This window comes from Sceloporus occidentalis, unplaced genomic scaffold, assembly GCF_023333645.1.
Source record: "Sceloporus occidentalis isolate IW3139 unplaced genomic scaffold, rSceOcc1.0.p SCAF_4, whole genome shotgun sequence".
NCBI lineage: Eukaryota > Metazoa > Chordata > Lepidosauria > Squamata > Phrynosomatidae > Sceloporus > Sceloporus occidentalis.
The window spans coordinates 68487506-68508041 of NW_028316984.1; the positions used below are offsets into that span (position 1 = coordinate 68487506).

The 20536-nt window shown below is 40.5% G+C and overlaps 1 protein-coding gene across 2 annotated transcripts in view; it reads left to right on the forward strand.

Annotated features, from left to right (window-relative positions):
* Window positions 1–20536, forward strand: part of LOC149313962 (adenylate cyclase type 5-like) — a 321268-nt gene that overhangs the window by 243706 nt on the left and 57026 nt on the right. For both annotated transcript variants that reach the window (XM_089520253.1, XM_089520252.1), the window contains 4 exons: window positions 411–522; window positions 674–801; window positions 6941–7099; window positions 9908–10049. In XM_089520253.1, coding sequence (XP_089376379.1) covers window positions 411–522; window positions 674–801; window positions 6941–7099; window positions 9908–10049 — 541 coding nt within the window. The remainder of the gene's footprint in view (window positions 1–410; window positions 523–673; window positions 802–6940; window positions 7100–9907; window positions 10050–20536) is intronic.

Here is a 20536-nt window from a genome sequence, read left to right on the forward strand (position 1 = left end):
TGAAAACTTGTGTTGGGCAGGAGCACTCATGCACATTCCAAATACCTCTTGTTCTTATCTACTTTCTTTCTCTCTTTTCTCTCCCAGCAGGCATTATAAACCTAGCAGGAGAGAGGCCCATCACAAAAACTCTCATATGTGAAATTCAAAGACATAGCTGTGTTAGTCTACAAAATCATTGTGCAAAGGGATCTTACAGCCCCTTTGAGATGAACTGATAGAAGTTGGTAGATAGAAGTTGGTAGCATGAGCTTTTGTAGACTAGAGCCTACTTCCTCAGATGCATTTGGGAACATATTCTTGGGGATAGGAGACAAACTACAAAAATGAGGAGATAAATATGAGGAACCTACATTTAACAATGTGTCTGTCCCTTATGTTTTCTTTTCTTCTTGAACCCTTCCTTGCAGCATTCTCTTTGCGGACATTGAGGGGTTCACCAGTCTGGCCTCGCAGTGCACTGCTCAGGAGCTGGTGATGACGCTGAATGAACTCTTCGCCAGATTTGATAAACTCGCAGCAGTAAGTAGGGTTTGCCTCATCTCCATTGAACTATAAGGGTGACTTTTACACTCTACTGTCAGACTTTTGGCTTGTGCAAAATATTCATGGCCTTAAAAGGCATCAGTCAGCATCCTAAAAACAAACGTTTGATATTTTCTCTCTTTTGCAGGAGAATCATTGTTTACGTATAAAAATCCTAGGTGATTGTTATTACTGTGTTTCTGGGTTACCTGAGGCAAGAGCAGACCATGCACACTGCTGTGTTGAAATGGGAATGGATATGATAGAGGCCATCTCGTAAGTACCAAATTTTTCAGGCAACATCAAGGAACTCAGAGCTTGGGATGGATGGACACATGCATGCATTTCCAACTAATTTTACATCTCATAAATCATGTTCTACTCTAGCAAGACAAAGTCTCAAGCAGATCAAGGATTGGGGTGGAATGAGAAAAAGAAATCTCCTGGTACCAGTTCAAGTCCCCAGTGCAAATGGAGAGCCGCACACCTATTTTATATTTATTTTATTTATACTTTTTCTGTACTTCAAAACTGGGACTGAGGTCAGCATATATGCACTAACTTTAAATGGTGTAGATAAAGCCACATAAATTGATCATATTAAAACAGACTAACAAATTATAATATTAAAATATAAATGAATTAAAAGCAATTTTATGTTGTTTTGAATTCATTTGCCTTAAATGAAGCCTTCCCATAATTTAAACATTTGCTGATTGAAGTTGGCTGAATTATTGAGCAAAATTCTAAGAAGGTTAGGACACTTTGAAATTAATGCAATATAAAGATATTTGATTGTCAGCATAAGCCCTGTTGATTTAATTCAAAGACATAGCCATGTTAGTCTGGAAAATCAGTATGCAAAGGGATCTTTTAGCATCTTTGATACAAGCTGAAAGAAAGAAGTTGGTAGCATTACTTTTGTAGATTTGAGCCTCCCTCAGATGCATCTGAGGAAGTAGGCTCAAATCTACAAAAGCTCATGCTGCCAACCTCTTGCCTGTTGCTTTACGTAGGTCATTAGGAGCACCAAGTTTTCTCTGAACGCATCCATGCTTTGAGTGTATATGGCATTTTCAAGCTAAACAGTCTCGTTCTTTGCTTTTCTTTTAGGAGCTTACATTTACACCATGTAGATGTCGCAGGCACAAAGAGTTTCATGAAACGTCTAGAAATTATAATGCCTGCCATTCCAGCATTCTGATCTTTATTACCTTCATTTGTCTGAGAAGCATTCTCTTTTCATCAGAGAAGACGGGGGAGGCAGTGAGAACAGAAAGTCTCTCACTCCAGATTTAGCAAAGAGATAAGATTGCTAAATCCTTTTCATCCCACATGAAGTGGGAGCCAGTTTTTTGAAAGCTGACAGGGAACAGTTTGTAAACAAATGTGGAGTGCACTTCAGGACCAATATCTGTACTTTGTTGTAAAATACAACAGCTCTGTGGAAATGCCATAGAGACTTACTTGAAACACCCACAAAACTTGAGAAGGCATGGCACTGTATTGTATTGTCTCAAGGCCAAAACACACAAAATGCCACCCACACAATGGTTGATGGTGTGAACAACATCTTATCTTTTGTAGTCCCCAGGATGGTGGTAGGGAGAAGTCCCACAAGTAATAGTTGACCTCCACTTTTTTCAGCAAAGAAAGAGATTTTTAAATAAATGAAATAATTATGCTTTAAACATGTTTTTAATCTTGAGCATTTTTTTAAAAAAATACTGTAATTGGCTTTTTAACTTTTGGAAAATAACATTTTAATTTAATCTAGTTTTAAATAAATGTAAGCTGTCTTGGATCACATCCTGGGAGAAAAGTGGGGGTATAAATTCAATATATAAAATAAAAATAAGAGTAGAAGTCTGTTTTGGAAAAAAGAGATGAATAAAGCAAATGTTTGCTGTTGTTGCACTGTGATTTCTTAGTCTCAGAGCAGCAAACTATGGCCATTTTCACCTTATTACACTAAGCCATTGTTTACATTACCCACGCTTCTCACTTTCCCCATGAACTATCCTGCACATAGCTAAATGAACCAGTTCATTTCCCCCATTCCAGATTTATTTGTCTCCCACTTCTTTTTGTCAGTTTCTGTTTCTGAGTGGGAGTTAAGAGAAACATGGCAGGAACATAAAAACAGTGGTTTAAACAAACCAGAGTATGTAAGCCAAAAAAAAATCACATGTAAGCCAGTAATAAACCCTGTATTCTAGTTGCGATTTGCACCTGGCTAATTATGGTTTGTTTGCAGAAATGAGTGCTGCACAAGATGTCAGAATTCAACAGCCTATATTCTAGCTTGCCATTACATGCAAGCCCAGTCTCTATATTTTCAGAAAGAGACAGCAGCCAGTAAAAGATAGTTGGTTAGGGATTTATATCTGCTTATGTGCTTTGCCTTTTTCTGTAAAACACTGTAGAATGGACAGCAAGTGGCTTTTTTGCTCTAAGATGAAAGGATGCAATGTAAGTAAACCAGGAAACCTAAGGCTTGTCCCACCAAAATAATGCACTGGATTTGGCTAATTGTTGTGCTGGTGTGTTTGTGTGCTTGTTTAATTATACATGTTTTGTTGTCTTTGTTTGTTTTATTGTTTAATTTCATTTTAATTTTTGCATCTTGTGGATTTTTAACAGTATTTTTTTAATTGTTGTAAGCTGTTTTGAATCCTGAACTGGGAAAGGGGTGGGATATACCTAAATATAACAGTAATTATAAACTTAAAAGAGTCTTTTTGCTGTGGGAGGGTTGTACATAATTGTTGTAAGCTAAAAGTGAACTGTTTCCTGTACATTGTTGGTTACTTATATTTTGCTTAGTGCTGATGTTTTGGTGAATGTGAATTCAAGAATGTCTGTACATGTGATTACAGTCGTGCTGTGTCATAAATGTGACGATGACATTGAATTTCATCAGAAAGGGAATGTAGGCTGATTGTTGGAGCACAGAAATCACAAGATCCCAGTCCTCCCAATTTCCATTGGGGTTGCAGTCTGATAAGCACAAATAATTAGGGAATGAAGAAGTATACCAATTCCAGTGGTCACAAAAGCTTTTTACAGTACAAAATGTAATAATTTATATGTTCCTTTAAACATTTTGAACTTCTACCTTGATATTTAATTAAAGTTATCTGATTTTTAGTAATGAATTTGGAAAAATAACCATTTTATTTGATTTTTTTAAAAGATAAAAGCTAAATACTGTATGAGGAAATTGATGTCACTGTTGATGATACACAGTATCTGATATCATATTTGTCTTTGAGGGCCAACCTGACTGGAAATTGATTACCTTTTCATCTGTCCTTTCCCCCTATGGTTGGGAATCGCAACTGGGAGGGGGAAGAAAATTTAAAAGAACAGCACAAGGGAGAAAAAGCCCATCCAGTTCTGAACTGGTGTGGCACAGCTGCATTGACTGCATTTAAAACACAGTTATACACACATGAGATCTAATTTCACATTTCCTGAGGCCACTTGTGGTTTATCCCTATTAAATTTATACAGTGGGTTCTTGTTATCTGCTGGGGTTTGGTTCCATAGATAACAAAATCTGTGGATGCTTGAGTCCCATGAAATATAATGGCATAGCAAAATGTTGTCCCTTACATAAAATGGAAAATCAAGGTTTGCTATTTGGAATTTATATTTAAAAAAAAATATTTTTAAGCTGTGGATGCTTGAATCCATGGATAAAAAATCTGTGGATAAGGAGGCCAGACTGTACTGAGTGTTTCAGGTGCTCAGAAACCTACACATGTCATCGTATCAGTAATTCTTCTAAACCCAGTTATTATCTTCGTGTTGCAAATGTGTGAGAAGGCAGGACATGAAGCAAAGAGGGTTATTTAAAATCACCTTGTGAGTTAAGAGTCCAAGGTGAGATTTGCACAAGGAATTTTGCAAGTCACACTCTTAGCTACTACACTGAGCTGGCTCTAAAACACCAATAAATGCTTAAGGACTGGAACATCAATTGCTTGTGTCTGCAGAAAACAAAACAAAAAAACATTCTGATAGTAATGCTGTATTGTTCACAAAACCTCAAAAAACAATCAGGATTAGGGAGAGAGGGTTATAGGAGTTTTCTATGTCCATGAAGTAATCACATGTGATTAATTGGGGAATCTGGCCCGTGACATCTGCTCATTACTAAGAGGATGATTGGTCTCTGTTCAGTACAGTCATCCTGGAAGTGGCCTGTCTGTGGCTTCTCCCCACAGTAGCCAAAACATGTCCAGTGACAGCAGCTGTAGCCAAGCATTTAAGGTCTTTCAAGGCCAGGAGCTGTCTCAGCAGCAGCATCCTTAATCACTAGATATAATTTCCTTTTGAACTGTTGTGTTCTTCTAAGTCAACTTTTGCCCTAAAAGGCAAAATCCCACAAAGGATTTCAATGATAGTTCTGGGAGCAAACTCTGGACATTGGCGAGCTCATTAGCACTGGAGCCTGTTGGGAGTGAGCCGAGAAGACAGAGCTGTCTGGTCTATTACAACAGCAGCTCAAGATTTCCCACTGCAGTGAACGTTTCACCTATGGATTATGTTTCATTTGTGTAACATTTGATGCCTGGTGCTGCTATGCAGACAAATTGAGAGCTCTGAAATAATTTCCTCTTCCTCTTTGCAATGTAACCATTACATTTAGTGAGATCTTAAATAATAATAATAATAAATGTTTTATTTGTATACCGCCCTTCCGTGAGATCAGGGCGGTTCACAACATTTAAAAATACATAAAAAATTCCAAAAAACAGTGTTAAAATTACAAACAATACAATACAGAATAAAATAACAACAAATGCCCCCGGGTTAGCCAACCATTGCCTGTGCGGCCTTTACGGTGGGGGGGCCTATAAGGACTTAGTCGGGGAATGCGATTTTAAACAGGTGAGTCTTCAACTCCCGTTTGAATTGGGCCAGGGAGGTAACTGAGCGGAGCTCTATGGGCAGCGTGTTCCAAAGGGCCGGGGCAGCGATGGAAAAAGACCTCCTAGAAGTGGAGGATAACCTCGCCCCGGGAACCCTAAGGAGTTGCTGCCCAGATGTTCTGAGGGTGCGAGGCGGAATGTATGGGGAGAGGCGGTCCTTCAGGTATCCTGGGCCCAAGCCATTTAGGACTTTATAGGTCATTACCAGCACCTTGTATTGCGCCCGGAAGCGAATGGGCAGCCAATGGAGGTTTTTTAAAACCGGTGTTATATGGCTGGCCCTGGACGTGCCAGTGACCAGCCTTGCAGCCTTGTTCTGCACCATTTGAAGCTTCCGGGTTTGGTACAAGGGCTGTCCCATGTAGAGCCCATTGCAGAAATCCAGTCTCGAGGTTACCAGGGCATGTACCACAGTTTCAAGGTCCCTCTGGGCCAGGTATGGGCGCAGCTGGCGAATGAGCCGAAGCTGATAACAGGTGCTCTTGACCGTCGCATTCACCTGAGCAGTCAGGTGAAGGGACGAGTCAAGAAGCACCCCCAGACTGCGCATGGAGTCCTTCACAGGGAGCGTGACCCCGTTCAGGACAGGTGGAACCACCGCCATTCCTGGACCAGGGGAACCTATCACAAGTACCTCCGTTTTCTCTGGATTCAGCTTGAGTCGGTTTTCCCTCATCCAGCCCATTACTGACTCCAGACAGGCTACGAGAGGAGAGACGCCATCCTCAGTCACTGCATCAGTCGGAGACATAGAGAAGATTATTTGGGTGTCATCAGCGTACTGATAACCCCGCGCCCCATGTCTCCGGATGATCTCTCCCAGCGGTTTTGTACAGCATCAGTATCCAGAACCCAGCGATTTCTCTCTATACTGCTCTAAATATATGCCCTCCACCCCAAGCTCTGAAATTACAGCATATACTCATGTATATGTCTAGACATTTTTGTCAAAAAATTGACCCAAAAAACCCTGAGTCAACTTATCTAGGGGTCAGTGTAAACACTGTACTTTAATTCTTATTTTTAAAAAAGTAACCAACCCCTAGTGAAAAGCAAGAGTGTAATCTGTCCTGGAAGCATCAACCCCCCCTCTACTCTCTCATCCATCCACCCTTTAGTATGAGCACAAACAGTTATCCCTCCTGGAATTTTGTAAGTTCTTTGACACTGTTTTCCTTTGCTTCATCCTTTAGATCCTTTGTTACATGCCCCTAAGTTTTACCCTCGACTTATAAATGGGTCATATCAAAATCCATAATTTTGGCCCCCAAACCTGCCCTCGACTTATACATGAAGTCAACTTATAGTTGAGTATATACAGTTAAGCAAAGCTGACTTCATTTGAGGACACCTTCATCCAGTGCTTATAGCATTGTATTTGGGTGCTTTCTAGAAACTAGAGGATTATAAATTCTTTCAATTTGAATCTGCACCATTTTCAGTGTCTTCCTTCTTTTCCTTACACTCTTCTTCAGACTAGTGCGGGAGGTGACAGGTGTCAACGTGAACATGCGAGTTGGAATCCACAGTGGGAGAGTTCACTGTGGAGTTTTGGGCCTCAGAAAATGGCAGTTTGATGTGTGGTCAAATGACGTCACGTTAGCAAATCACATGGAAGCAGGTGGCAAAGCAGGGTAAGAGATTTGTACTCTTAAAACCATGATATAGCTTTTACCTTTCTGTTTGTCTTTGCTCAGGTACTGCTTTGCAGTCCCAATTGAGTAAGTCTGTCCTCTAATGCTATCCCTTCAATGATATTCTATGATGGAGAGCACATCCAGACTAATTAAAAAGACTGGAAAGTCCCAGATTTTGTTCCTCTTCCAATTTGTATTTTGGAGATCCGTAGATGTTTTGTTTATCCCAGAATATTTTCTGTCAGCTCCCGATACATCAAAAACTTTTTATACCAGCTTCCCAAGTCAGTTTATTTTAACCCAGTATGAAATCAGAAAGAACAGTAACAGAATTTGGGACTTTTCAATCAGATTGGATGCACCCGGAGTTGCTCTTTCTAAATTTGGATACGTTACTGACATCTGAAGTTGCTCCCTCTGTAGGAGATGAAGGGGGGGAAAACCGGAAAGATGTTTGTACAACATGTCCAAATTGGAAATGCCAAGCACTACTCCCTTGCTTTTTCTTGGAAACATTGACTACAAAAATAATGTTTTCCAAAATAATATTTGGCCTGTATCTGATATAGCCAGGAGGAAAAAAGTCTTTTTCTTTACTGGCCCTAAGCTGTCCTTGTAATGCAGTTATCCTTGGAGCTCTTAGCAGTGGGCACACAACCCCATTTTTTCATCCCCAAAAGCAGGATTATAGCTATGAGGAGGGGCAAAATGAGGGCATTATCCCCCAAAACAAGAATTCAACCCCGAAATGAATTTTTCTTTCAGACTCCAAATTTATACCATTGTAGTAACTTAAAACTTCAGTTGGGTTTATTGAAATACAGTTGAGGCATTCATAGAATGCAGTGGCTTAGTGATTAGGACACCAATTCTGACGAATGGAAGGTCGAAAGGTTGGCAGTTTAAGGCCCAAGTGCTGCATGACGGAGTGAACCCCGGTCACTAGTCCCCGCTTCTAACAACCTAGCATTTGGAAAGCATGCAAATGCAAGTAGAAAAATAGGTACCACTTCAGTGGAGAAGGTAACAACTTCCCATGCAGTCATGCTGGCCACATGACCACGGAGTTGTCTTTGGACAACACTGGCTCTTCAGCTTAGTAATGAGATGAGCACTGCCCCCTCCAATTGGTTATGACTAGGCATTCATGTCAAGGGGAAACCTTTACTTTTACTTAAGCCATAGAAAAGGGACATGAAAAGATAGCAAGAAAATAGGAACACAGCAAAAATATGAGTTCAGCTTCAGCCTTTCCTTTCACCTCGAAGCACCTCAACAGCTAAATGTCCTTTTAGCTTGAGTCCAGTTGTGTCATTAGCCATAGCACTATTCATAGTTATTCAAACCCTGGCATCTGTTTCTTAGACCTCAAAAAGAACATGTGTTTGTGTATTGTGTATGTTTTGATGAGACTACTTTGACATTTTTTGATATAAATGGTATAGAAATATTTAGAAAGATAGAAAAATTTGTCACAAAGCCAATTCAAGATGAGCTGGTGTTTCTTGCCATAACTCTGAATGAATCCTAAATTAACATCGTCCCTTCCCATCCACATTAACACACAAAAATTCCCTAGAGGAAGAGTGAGTCTTTTGTAAGACGTGAATGTATTCCTGAAAGGTTTTCACCTCTGCACACCATTTCAGCTAAAGCCTTTGTGAAGTCACGTTCATACCCACTAGCAGCAATTACTGTAATATTTAATGTTTATGCTATTTAGGCTTCTATCTTTTTCCTGAAAGTATGAAAAGTCAAGTGAAGGAAGGCTTCTCTTGGAATTAGTATCAGAGCAAATCCATTTAAATTCTTCATTTCTCAACTAGAAAATGGGCAGAGCATCACCTGATAGTACCAAATTGTTATGAGGTTGCTAACTATTAGGTATTTAGGCAAGAAGGCTGGAGGTGACAATGAACTATTGGTTTTATGAATGAGCTCATGTGACATTTATTGGTAACTAAATATATGCTGTATCAGTTGAACAAGCCATGCTTTTGCAGCCAAAGAGTACTTATTAAAGCACAAGTACTTAAAGAGTGTCACTATAATGTTTTCTTTTGAATTATCCAGGCTGCCTAACCACTACATTGAAAGCAGAACTCTCATGGACAGACTAGAGTTACAGACTATAGTTGAAAGAATTCTGCTTTCAATGTAGTGGTTAGTGGGCATGGGAAATTCAGAAGAAAATATTATATGAATCTGATCATATTATATATGAACCTGATCATATCACTCTATATACCAGCCAGAATCCTGTAGAGCAATTATGACTGTAATCTAGAGTTATGCATTTGTAGTTGCTTCATATTCATGATCCTTATGTTGCCCATATTTTAAAGGACATGTAGAGACAGTGAAGGTCTTTCTGTCTTCTTTTACTGGATAGCAGATCAGAGTCTGTTCCCCTGCCAATTAAGGAGCAGTGGACTGATAGTCTCTCCCTCCCTCATCTGAGTGATCTTTGGCACAAGGGGAAATTGCAACATAGTCCCTGTTTCTTCTTCCTTTACTAGAGATCACTCTTGGGAGGAGGTAGGAATGTCAGTCAGCCATTAGTCCCCATCAGTTACAGCAGCTGCTGACTAGTAAGTTCACATGTGTGTGTGTGTGAGAGAGAGAGAGAGAGAGAGAGAGCGATCAAGAGTTGCTACATTAATACTTAACTACCATAGTTATGTAGAAATGTATTGTTTATAGGATTTTGATCAATATTTCTCTTTCAAACGTTCCATTTCTTATTTGATTTATTTTAGTAGGCAATAGATTTTATAGATTGGTTACTTTTTGTCTCCATTCAAGGCGAATCCACATAACAAAAGCAACACTAAACTATCTCAATGGTGACTATGAAGTGGAGCTGGGTTTTGGTGGGGAACGCAATGCTTACCTCAAGGAGCATAGCATAGAGACCTTCCTCATTGTACGATGCAGCCAAAAAAGGGTAAGAGCCAACTAAATGTTACAATATATTATATTACATATATTATACATATATTGTTCAGTTCAGTTCAGTTTTAACTGATTATAACCATAGGTCATCACAATATAAAACAAAGGATTGAATATATATCATATATATATTATTATATCTTATCAATCCTATAAGACACCAGAAAGAGGTGTGTTTAACATTAATTTAGTTCTTAAAACTTAACTACAACTTCCAGAATCCTCCAATGGCAATACTAGCTGAGGGTTTCTGACAGTTGTGGCCCAAATATTTAACATATACAAGCTCTAATATTTGGAGGAGTTAGATTATGTACTAGCAAGGGTAGGCATGCCATATCCCGCCTAGGGGCGGGACTTTCCCGGTTTGGGGCGGGTCCTCACGGTCCCACCCCGGCTTGGCCCCACCCCTGGGATTCCCCCCCCAGCCAGGCCCTGGAGGCAACTCCGCAATCACAGAGCCTTCCAAGGCCTCTCTAGGGCCTGGGAGGCAGCGTCTCCCAAGCCCCGGAGGGGCCTTGGAAGGCTCCGCGATTGCGGAGCTGCTTCTGAGGCCTCTCTGGGGCTTGGGAGGCAGCCTCTCCCAAGCCCCAGAGGGGCCTTGGAAGGCTCCGCGGTCGGAGCTCTGGCCGCGGGGTCCTCCAAGGCCTCCGCAAGGCCGGGGAGGAGGAGGAGGAGGCTGCTTGCCATTGCGGCGATCGCGCAATGACAAGCGGCCCCCACACTCCTTCCCGGCCTGGGAGCAGGCCGAGGCTTCCTCCCAAGCCGGGAAGGAGAAGGAGGACAAGGTTTTAAAATGTAGGACTTTTTTTAAAACTTTCCTGGCTAGGAAATTAAAAAAAAAAAGGTCCTACATTTTTAAACCTTGTCCTACATTTGTCCCGGTTTGGAGGTCCTCAGCTATGGCAACCCTAAGCAAGGGCTACCCATAGGTAGAGCTAATCAACAACCATGAGTCACTAGATGGAGTCTAGAAGTTACTCTATGGCCTAACTTGCTTCAATAAACAGGAGTTTTGATTTGTGCGTGTGGCTGTGTGTCTCTGTGTATTTTTTCTTGTTTGGGGTGGGGTGGGGTGTAGGGAAGTAAATAATACTCACAGATTTTCTTTTCTTCAGCAAGAAAGGATGTATTGAGACAGTGGTGAACTACTGGGAGATATTCTGCATTTCCGTTAAATATTCATGCAAAATAACTTGGAGACATTCTTGGGTTTGATTTTTTTGCACAGAAGACAGTAAAGTATTTTGATTATAAACACTACATGTGCAAAAATGTTTTTGAGTAAAGAGTTTTTCCCCCCACAGAAATCATAAAATATGTGTGTGTGTTGGGGGGGGGGGAGACACAGCCATAAAAATACATAAAAACTCTAGTGATTTCACCCAATAGGGAGAAGAACTTTTGAATTTATAGTACTTGTTATTGCATGTAAAATGAAATGAACAAAGATTTATGTCTCTTCTTTGAGTCTTCATAGTCAAATTATGTTAGTTCTGCCAAGGCCTAAGTTTTGTGCTCAGCAGCTCTGGCTAACATGATTTACTTAATAAGGTGTCTATGTGATCCTATTCCAATAGTCTCCATAAAATGACTGTGTAATGGGTTCCTGTGAGGCATGTCTGGGTTCCTGTTATTTCCTCATTTATACTCATGATACGGAATTAACCATGCATGGTGAGCAAAGCTTGCCATGCAATAATTTTTATGGGATGCACACACACACACACACACACACACACACACACACACACACAGGTTGAGAGAAAGAGAGACAGAAATATTTTATATCTGAATTGTGTCCTACTGGACTTGAATATTAGTATATTTTCATTTTCCTCCTGTTATAGCAATTGTAGTGTACCTGAACATGTATTGTGAAGGTGGTATTTAAGGCAGAATTTTTCACTGTGGCTCCTAAGAATTGCAGGAAATTTTTCTCGAAGGGTGTTTTAGCAATTACTCCAGAAAAACAAACATAATGATTATTGAAATGTGGGATCATAATAAAGCAGAATATCTTAAAGTGATGATCTCTTGGATTTAATGAATTTCAGACCAGATTAAAATGTCAGGTTCTGAAAACTGAAATTAAGGACTTTATCATATATGTGTTAGTGCCTTTGGCAATACGTGTCACACGGCATCACCTCCAGCCCCTTGCTGCTGTGTCTCTGAAGCGCTGTTAGAAGACATTCTTTCACTGACGAGAAAACCTGTCAGTAAGCTACCAATCACATTGCCATTACTCCACAGATGTAATAAGTGACAGTCCATGGCAGTCCCAATATTGGGCAATCATGTGGTGTCAGTCTCCTTCATTCCCCCTCTCCCCCTCTTGCTTGCTACTCCCAAGCAACTGTTTTCCCCTTCCTCTTTTCCCCTCCCCTCAAAATTACAATCCCATAACTCCAGCATTGCATAAACGGGATTTCCCTCCATTTGCACTCATTAGATTCAGTATGCATCACTATTTCCCACAAGGAGTGGACTGTGTTCTACCTGCTGGCCATATAGATATTAAAGATGAGGATCCTCTCAGACAAACAAATGAGGTGGCAAGTGCTAGTTTGGTTGAATACCTAAGGGATTCACACCCAGATTTCTGAGTGTTAAACCTTCAGGCCTGGGTTCTGAATGCACAAATCTGTCAGTTTCTATTTCTCCCACATTTGTTTTAATCTGTTTTCTTTCCATGCTAAATATGAATAATTTCCCAACTTTTGGTGAATTCATGTCAGAAATAAGCTGCCACAAAATTCTTGCTCATGCCTATTCCATACTTTTCCATACTTTCTGCATGCTCTGTGACAATTAGCTGCCCACATATTATCTGTTCAAATTCAGGAGTTCCCAACAGACCTAGCTAAAATAGGCTAATCTTGGGCCATGATAAATCTTTGACATGAAACAGAACAAGTCTAAAGAAAGTTAACTTAAAAATAAAAATAAAAATCTGAGAATATGTTCTGAGATTCCTGGCTTGGGCCTTGCACTGTTTTATAGAGTTCTTGGAGAAACTTTTCCTTTTGTATAAGAAAAAACACACACTGTCTGAACACTGTGACCTTTATAAAGATTTCAGCATTAAATTAGGAAGGGTCTGATTTTGATCTATAAAGAATCTTAAAGTAGATACTACTTTAAACACTGAAAAGTAAATATGGTGCACCCTGCTTTGTATCTCTGTATCCATAGCTACAGCCCCCCTCTTTTTTTTCCAGGCAGCAATAAATGGTTTTCTGATCCTTAGTGCCAGGCGTGGAAGACAGCTGATGACACTTTCAGGGCTGGAGTCTATAAAGCAGAAATTTCAAATCTTAGGTCAGGCAAAATATAGGGAGGAGCATATATGGTTCTCCTGGACCTCTCAGCGGCTTTTGAAACCATCAATCATGGTATCCTTCTGGACTGTCTCTCTGAGACGGGGCTTGGAGGTACTGTTCTACAGTGGCTCCGTTCCTTTCTGGAGCAACAAACTCAGAAGGTGGTACTGGGGGACTGCTGTTTGACCCCCTGGCCATTGACCTGTGGGGTCCTGTGTTATCTATGATGTTTAACATATATATGAAACCACTGGGAGAGGTTGTCCGGAGTTTTGGAGTGCATTGTCATCAATATGGAGATGACACTCAACTCTACTACTCCTTCCCACCTCAATCCAAGGAGGCTGTCCTGGTCCTAAACCAGTCCCTGTCTTCAGTAATGGACTAGATGAGGGCAAACAAGTTGAATTTAATCCAGACAAGACAGAGGTGCTCCTGGTCATGGTCATTCGGAAGGCAGATCAGGGAATAGGGATCCAGCCTGTGTTAGATGGGGTCACACTCCCCCTGAAGACACAGATTCGCAGTTTGGGGGTACTCTTGGACTCAGCTTTGAACCTGGAGGCCCAGGTCTCTGCTGTGACCAAGAGTACTTTCGCACATATAAAACTTGTACACCAACTGCACCCGTTCCTAGAAAAGCTAGATTTGGCCATGGTGGTACATGCCTGGTTACATCCCGTTTGGACTACTGTAATGGACTCTACATGGAACTGCTTTGAAAAGTGATTGGAAAATTCAGCTGGTTCAAAGAGCTGCTGCCAGGCTCTTAACAGGGGCAGATTACAGAGACCGCACAACACCCCTGTTGAAACAGCTTCATAGGGTGCCAGTTTGTTTCCGGGCACCATCCAAGGTGCTGGTTATTACCTACAAAGCCCTACATGGTTCAGGTCCACACTATTTGGCAGACCTTTTCTCCTGGTATGAACCAACCCAGACTCAGATCCTCTGGAGAAGCCCTTCTCTCCATCCCAACACCATCACTAACACGGTTGGTGGGGACACGAGAGAGGGCCTTCTCAGTGGCTGCCCCTAGACTCTGGAACTCCCTGCCCAGGGAGATAAGAATGGCTCCCTCCTTGATGGCCTTTTGCCGGCAAGTGAAGACTTACCTGTTCACACAGGCATTTAAGGAATTGCTATAAGGACAGATTGGGATGTTGAACCAGTTTAAAAAAATATTTTTAATGTACGGTTTTGTTTTTTTCAATGTTTTCAATTGTACTGTTTTTTAATGATGTGAAGCCACTCTTTTTAATGCTGTGAAGCCACTAATCCTTTAAAAAACAAAAAAAGAATTGTGACCATATTTATCAGCAGTTGAAGCTGAAAGGGTTTCTGCAAACAAGTTTTATAATTGGCAGCAACATTGGAAGTTTGCAAAGTGTGCTTTATTTAGTGTAAGCAGCTTGACCTGTTGCAGCTGCAAACATTTTTCCCATACTTTTCTTGTATTTTATCTGGTGGGAGTTACAGCAAACCCAAATTAGTTCACAAGCCAGAATATGGCACACAGCACAAGTGGTTCTTATTGGCTTTAATAGTTATTAGTTTATTTGCCATAGCTACAGATGATGGGTTTTTCTGTCTCTTTTCTCAGCCGCTTTTGCTCAGCACTAGATAAGAAAAATCACCTTTAAAAATCTTCTCAAAAATACACTTGAGATTTTGCCTCAAAAGGGAATGAGAAAAAGTAACAAAGATTACATTTTAAAAGATGTTATTTGTGATTATATTATTCTGTGAAAGAAATATCATTATTACCTCACCATCTCCTAAAATAACTTGTTGCAAATAACATCATTATTGTAACATGTTATTTCCCAAATTCTATGTATGAAAGTAAGAACTTCATTTGCTATGTATGGAGGAGCACCTACAGGAAACTCCACTTGACAAAACCTCTGACAAAGAAACTTCTTTTTACAAAGTGTTTTTATGGGAGACCTCCTCACCTCACCCACCCTGTTTTTCTTGTCTAGTTCAAAGGGCTTTGTTTTGTTTTGTTTTGTTCTTGCAGCATTGGTACTGGAAGGCTGGAAAAAGATAGGTTTTCAGTGTTGGGTTGCAGTAGCTGGGTTGCAGTACCATTGTTTATTGCACTAAACAATGCAATAAAGCTTGATCTAGGAAAGAAGGAGATTCTGTTCTAAGTGATCCTACGGTAACTGTGGGGGCTCATGTACAACAGACAAGCTGCGTCCAGAATCATTTAATGAACATGTGTGAAGAGCAAAATGAAAGCAGAAAGCAGATTAGCTCGCCTCACCAATTACCCTGTCATATTGGAAAAGTGTAGGTCTATAAGTTTTGCCATCTAAATGGAAAACACAAGAAAAGTGGAGGCTCTGGAAAGGAAGAAAAAAATCATGCATTTTGGAAGAAGCTTTCAAATAGTCTTTAAAATATTAAAAATATTTTTATTTACTTATGCAAGGGTTACCTGACTCAGTTCTGTTATTTCCCATGTGCATATTGATAGCTTTGGATAAAAAGTTTGCTGAAACATGTCAAACTGCTGTTCTTTTTTTTTCTTTTTTTCTTTTTTTGTGGCACAGGAACCTATCTCTATTCTTTCCATGTTATTTCTGCCCCTGGAACCAAAGTTTCTGTTAAAGAAGTAAAGCCCAGGAACGCATCTACATTTTTAACTGAGGTGTACCTGTACTGTATTAGAAAGGGCTAAGGAATAACATTTGGCTGAGGCTTAGGGCTGCATTCCCCTCTTGACCTGTTTTGCTATGTGTTAGAAAAGACAATGAGCTGTTTCCACATTTAGTTGTGGTTAGAGTGTAATTATTGAAATCATTGGGACTCATGTTTGTCATATCTAAAACCCATTGATTTCAGTGGATCTCCTCTGTGTGTGGCTAAATTTGGAGTCAATCAAATTGTCTTTGGATGATGAATAGGTGTGAGTTGATTAGTTTGTTGCATTATTTTTTATTAAAATATTTATGGCAGAATAATGTTTTTAAAATGTACACACACACACACACACACACACACACAAATAAGGAAGAAAAACACCCTCCAAAATGGAGGTGCCTATGGCAAAAGCACTTCAAGAATTTTTTTAAGTCATGTACTAAAATAATTTGACCAGCCTTGGGTACTGTGCCTTTTACTGGGTAACAACATTTGCTGCTCTGCCTCAGGCTCCAAAATATTTTTACCTAAATACTTAAAGATGTGTTTTTAAAATCAGTAGATACAGAATCAGTTTTATTCTGTCAGACAGAAATAGCCAGATTAGAAATGCAAAATACTCATAGTAGCTATTTTGGAAAGGAAAAAAACACACACATCCAAATACATAACCAGTAGAATTCATATTAATATATTTTTAGAACATTTGAACCTCTGTTTGGATGAACCTCCCTTATGCAATATTTTCTTGACATTTTCTCGCGCATAAAGAAATTGTAGCTAGAGGGGTGTTTTTTTATAGCATGAACAATGTTTCTTGGATGCAGAAAAGAGAAGGCATGATGGGTTTAAGTTATGCTCCCCCTACTTAGAGCCTAGCCATGTCCAATAATAAGTTGAACCTACAGATAAAAACATTTCAGATATTTTTCACACATTCAGAATAAAATGAACAAATTATAAATGCATAGGTAGTCCTACTTTAAACATGGGAATTGTCAGTTCTGTGTGGCTCTTTCTATGGGAAATGTGCATTGGCTTGAAATGCATTCCATGCTGAAATGAAACAATTCAAATCCATCCTTCATCTGTTTGATTGTCTGTCTACATATGGACAGTGGTTTGGATCGACACCACCACTCTGTATCTGTGTAGATAAGAGGTATTTGTCCTCATACAGAGTTGGCTGTTAATCCCCTAGACCAGCGGTTCCCAACCTTTGTTGGGCTGCGACCCCCTTTGGGGACGAAAGTCCCGCCCGCGGCCTCCCTGATCGGTTGGGAGGCCAGGAGGGGGAGGGACTTTCAGTAGCGTACAAGCCCAAGTGGGCTTTGCGGCCGGATGTCCCGCCCCTTCCCGGCCTCCCAACCAATTAGGGAGGCCGCCAAGGGAAAAGGGGCAGGACTTCCGGTCGCAAAGCCTGCTGGGGCTTGCAGTCCCGTCCCCTTCTCCCCGCAGTTGCCTGGCAGCCCCGGGGAGAAGAGGAGGAAGCGCCCCCCGTCCCTTCCTCCCCGTGGGTGCTTGCACCCGCGGGAAGGAAGGAGAGGAGGAGGGACCCCCGCTTCCATTCCCTTCTTCCTTGTGGGTGCTTGCACCCGCGGGAAGGAAGAGAGAGGAGGATGGACCCCCGTTTCCATTCCCTTCCTCCCTGTGGGTGCTTGCACCCACGGGAAGGAAGGGAGAGAAGGAGGCGGCCCCACCTCCATTTCTTTCTTCCTTGCGTGTGCCTGTGCCAGCGCCGACACTCACAGGGAGAAGGGAAAGAAGGGAACCCCGCCCCCTTCCCATTTTCCCTGCGCGATGCCTGCTCCAGCGCCGGCACCCACGGGGAGAAGGGGAGGTGGGGGGATTCCCAACCTGGCGACCCCCAAAGGGGTCGCAACCCCCAGGTTGGGAACCCCTGCCCTAGATTATCTGTGCCCCACAAAATCATAGAAGATGAACCCTATCATGAGAGAGAAAAGCATTCAGTTCACATTTCAGTGCAAACTGATCAAATCTGTACTTCCTAAACTAGAAGAAGAAGGAGAACACTATTAGACATTGATGTGTCTGTTCTAAAGTTTGTGATGCAGTCCCCCCACCCCGCCTCGAGTCTCCACTAAAAATGTGAAACAGTTTGTACAGAAAGTGTGTACGTTTGGAAAGGTGCACACAAAACACTTCATTCAACCAAAATATCACGGGCACAAATGCAAACCTTAGGGAAACTGTTCATAAAAATGCATATCTTTTTGAGAAATGTGTACAAAAATGCATACAATTTATTTATTTTTTTGCTGCTTGAAAAAAAACCAAATTGCTGTTTTGTTGTCAAACAAAATTAAAGTGATTGAGAATACCTCTCATCTTCAAAGAGGCATTCTCTGAAGATGCCAGCCACAGATGCCGGCAAAACGTCAGGAATAAACTCTTCTAGAACATGGCCACATAGCCAAAAAACTCACAAAAAAACTATGGATGCCGGCCATGAAAGCCTTCAACTTCACATTGAATGAGAGTAGCTTTGGGAGGAAGAGAAAACCTGTATGAAATCGGAAGGACCTGCAACATGGGAGGTTGCAACCAGAATGCGTGAAATTTTTTGCCTATTCCCACCCAGAATGTCTCTTCTTATGCAATGAGAAGTTTGAACCTAAATTAAGGCTGGTAACTAGTAAAGAAATCCTATATATACTTATTCTAACCTTGGTTCTACTGTGTTCTATGAGGGTAAACCCAGATAAGAATTGAATAGGTTTGTAGCCTAATTAGAAGGCTATCTAATTGTTATCATCGCATCATCAAATTCTGTCCAAAGAGAGGTCATTCTGCTAAAAGGTGAATAATAGTGATAAAAATAATTTGCCAGTCTGTTGTTGTTGTTGTTTTCTTCCTGTTTGTTATGGCTGATAAGCCAACAAAGTTATCAGTCTTGGGTTAGCTGGTATTGCTGTCCCAGTTTGCTTTTACTTCTTGGATCTGTTTCACACTATACAATTATAATATTTTAATATCATTCTGAAAGTCATAGTTGACTACCCTGGCATTTGTAATTTGTTGAGGCATCAGCAGAGAAGTCTGAAGATCTCACGAAACTATAAGCCCCAGGATTCCATACAGTGGAGCCATGGCAGTTAAAATGGTATCAAAGTTGCTATAACAGTGTAGTTGAAAGAGATCTCTGCCTGCAAATTAAAGATTAAAGATCTCTTTTGTCTCTTGTCTGTTTAGATTGTAAGCCTGATGGCAGGGAAATGTCTAATTTTTAAAAAATGTAAGCAGCTCTTTTGACTGAAGAGCAAGGTATAAATAGTATAAATACTCTAAATAAAAAAATAAATTGTATAGACAAACTGTACAGTCAAACTGTACAACTAGTCCCATGATGATTTCTTTCCAGAAGGTTTAGATACATTTCCTCATGTTAATGTATCTAAACCTTCTGGAAAGAAATCATCATGGTGCTAGTCGTACAGCTTGGTTTATGCAATTTAGATCTTTAACCTTTAATTTGTAGGCAAATATCTCTTTCAACTACACTGTTACAACAACTTTGATACCATTTTAACTGCCATGGCACCATTCTATGGAATCCTGGGGCTTGTAGTTTCTTGAGGTCTACACCTATAAGCCAACTGCATCTGTTGTCAAGCTAGAACTGCTTCAATCCTGTGAAAAGAGGAAGGACACATGGTTGTTCTTCGTCCACAGGTCTTGTGTCAACATATAGCTGGCCTATGTCAAACGTAATATCTAGTTCCACCTTAAGGGATAACAGCTAAAAATCTGAGGCAACACCTGTTTTCTAGGAATGTAAAATAAGCTACACTCCATAGCTGACTCAAAAACTATGTGTATCAAACAACAGTTGTATTGCTGAAGACAGACTAGGGGTGACATAATATGTGGCACACAGCTTTCTCTGTGTGTGTTTATTCTGACTTCTGTTTTAACCAAGAGCAGCTACATGATGCTTTGGTCTGGAGTAGGGGTCAAAGAAAAAGTACTGCTTAACTCTTTCTTGGCTTGTAATTCCCTCTATTCAAAATCCTTCCAAGGCACATCCTCTCCCTCCACCAAGTTGCTTTTCAATCCCTGGGGAAGTTCTTCTTCCATGCAAGAAGTTGCAAGAAGTCCTTCTACCATGCAAGATGTTCTTCTATCCTGCACACAGAAAAGAACTTAAAACAGTATTAATGGGGGATGGAGGGATTGAAGGAAAAATAATTTAAGAGGGCTTCTTTACCATACAGTTTTATATGCTCTAAAAATTAAAAATCTAATATGTCTTTTTCATCTCTTTTACCCTTTCTGTCTTCTGTTCCCCTACCTAGGTCTCTTGTCACTTCAATCTTATGGGTTTGTTTTGTGAAGAACAAAATAAAAAGGAATTAAAACCTATAGCCAAATGAAAGGAAATAAAAAACGTTTTTACCTGTGTATCTGCATGCAAATTATTATTTTCTGTGCTGGGAAAAAGCAGTTATCCTCAATTGCTGACGTTTGAGATAGCAGATAA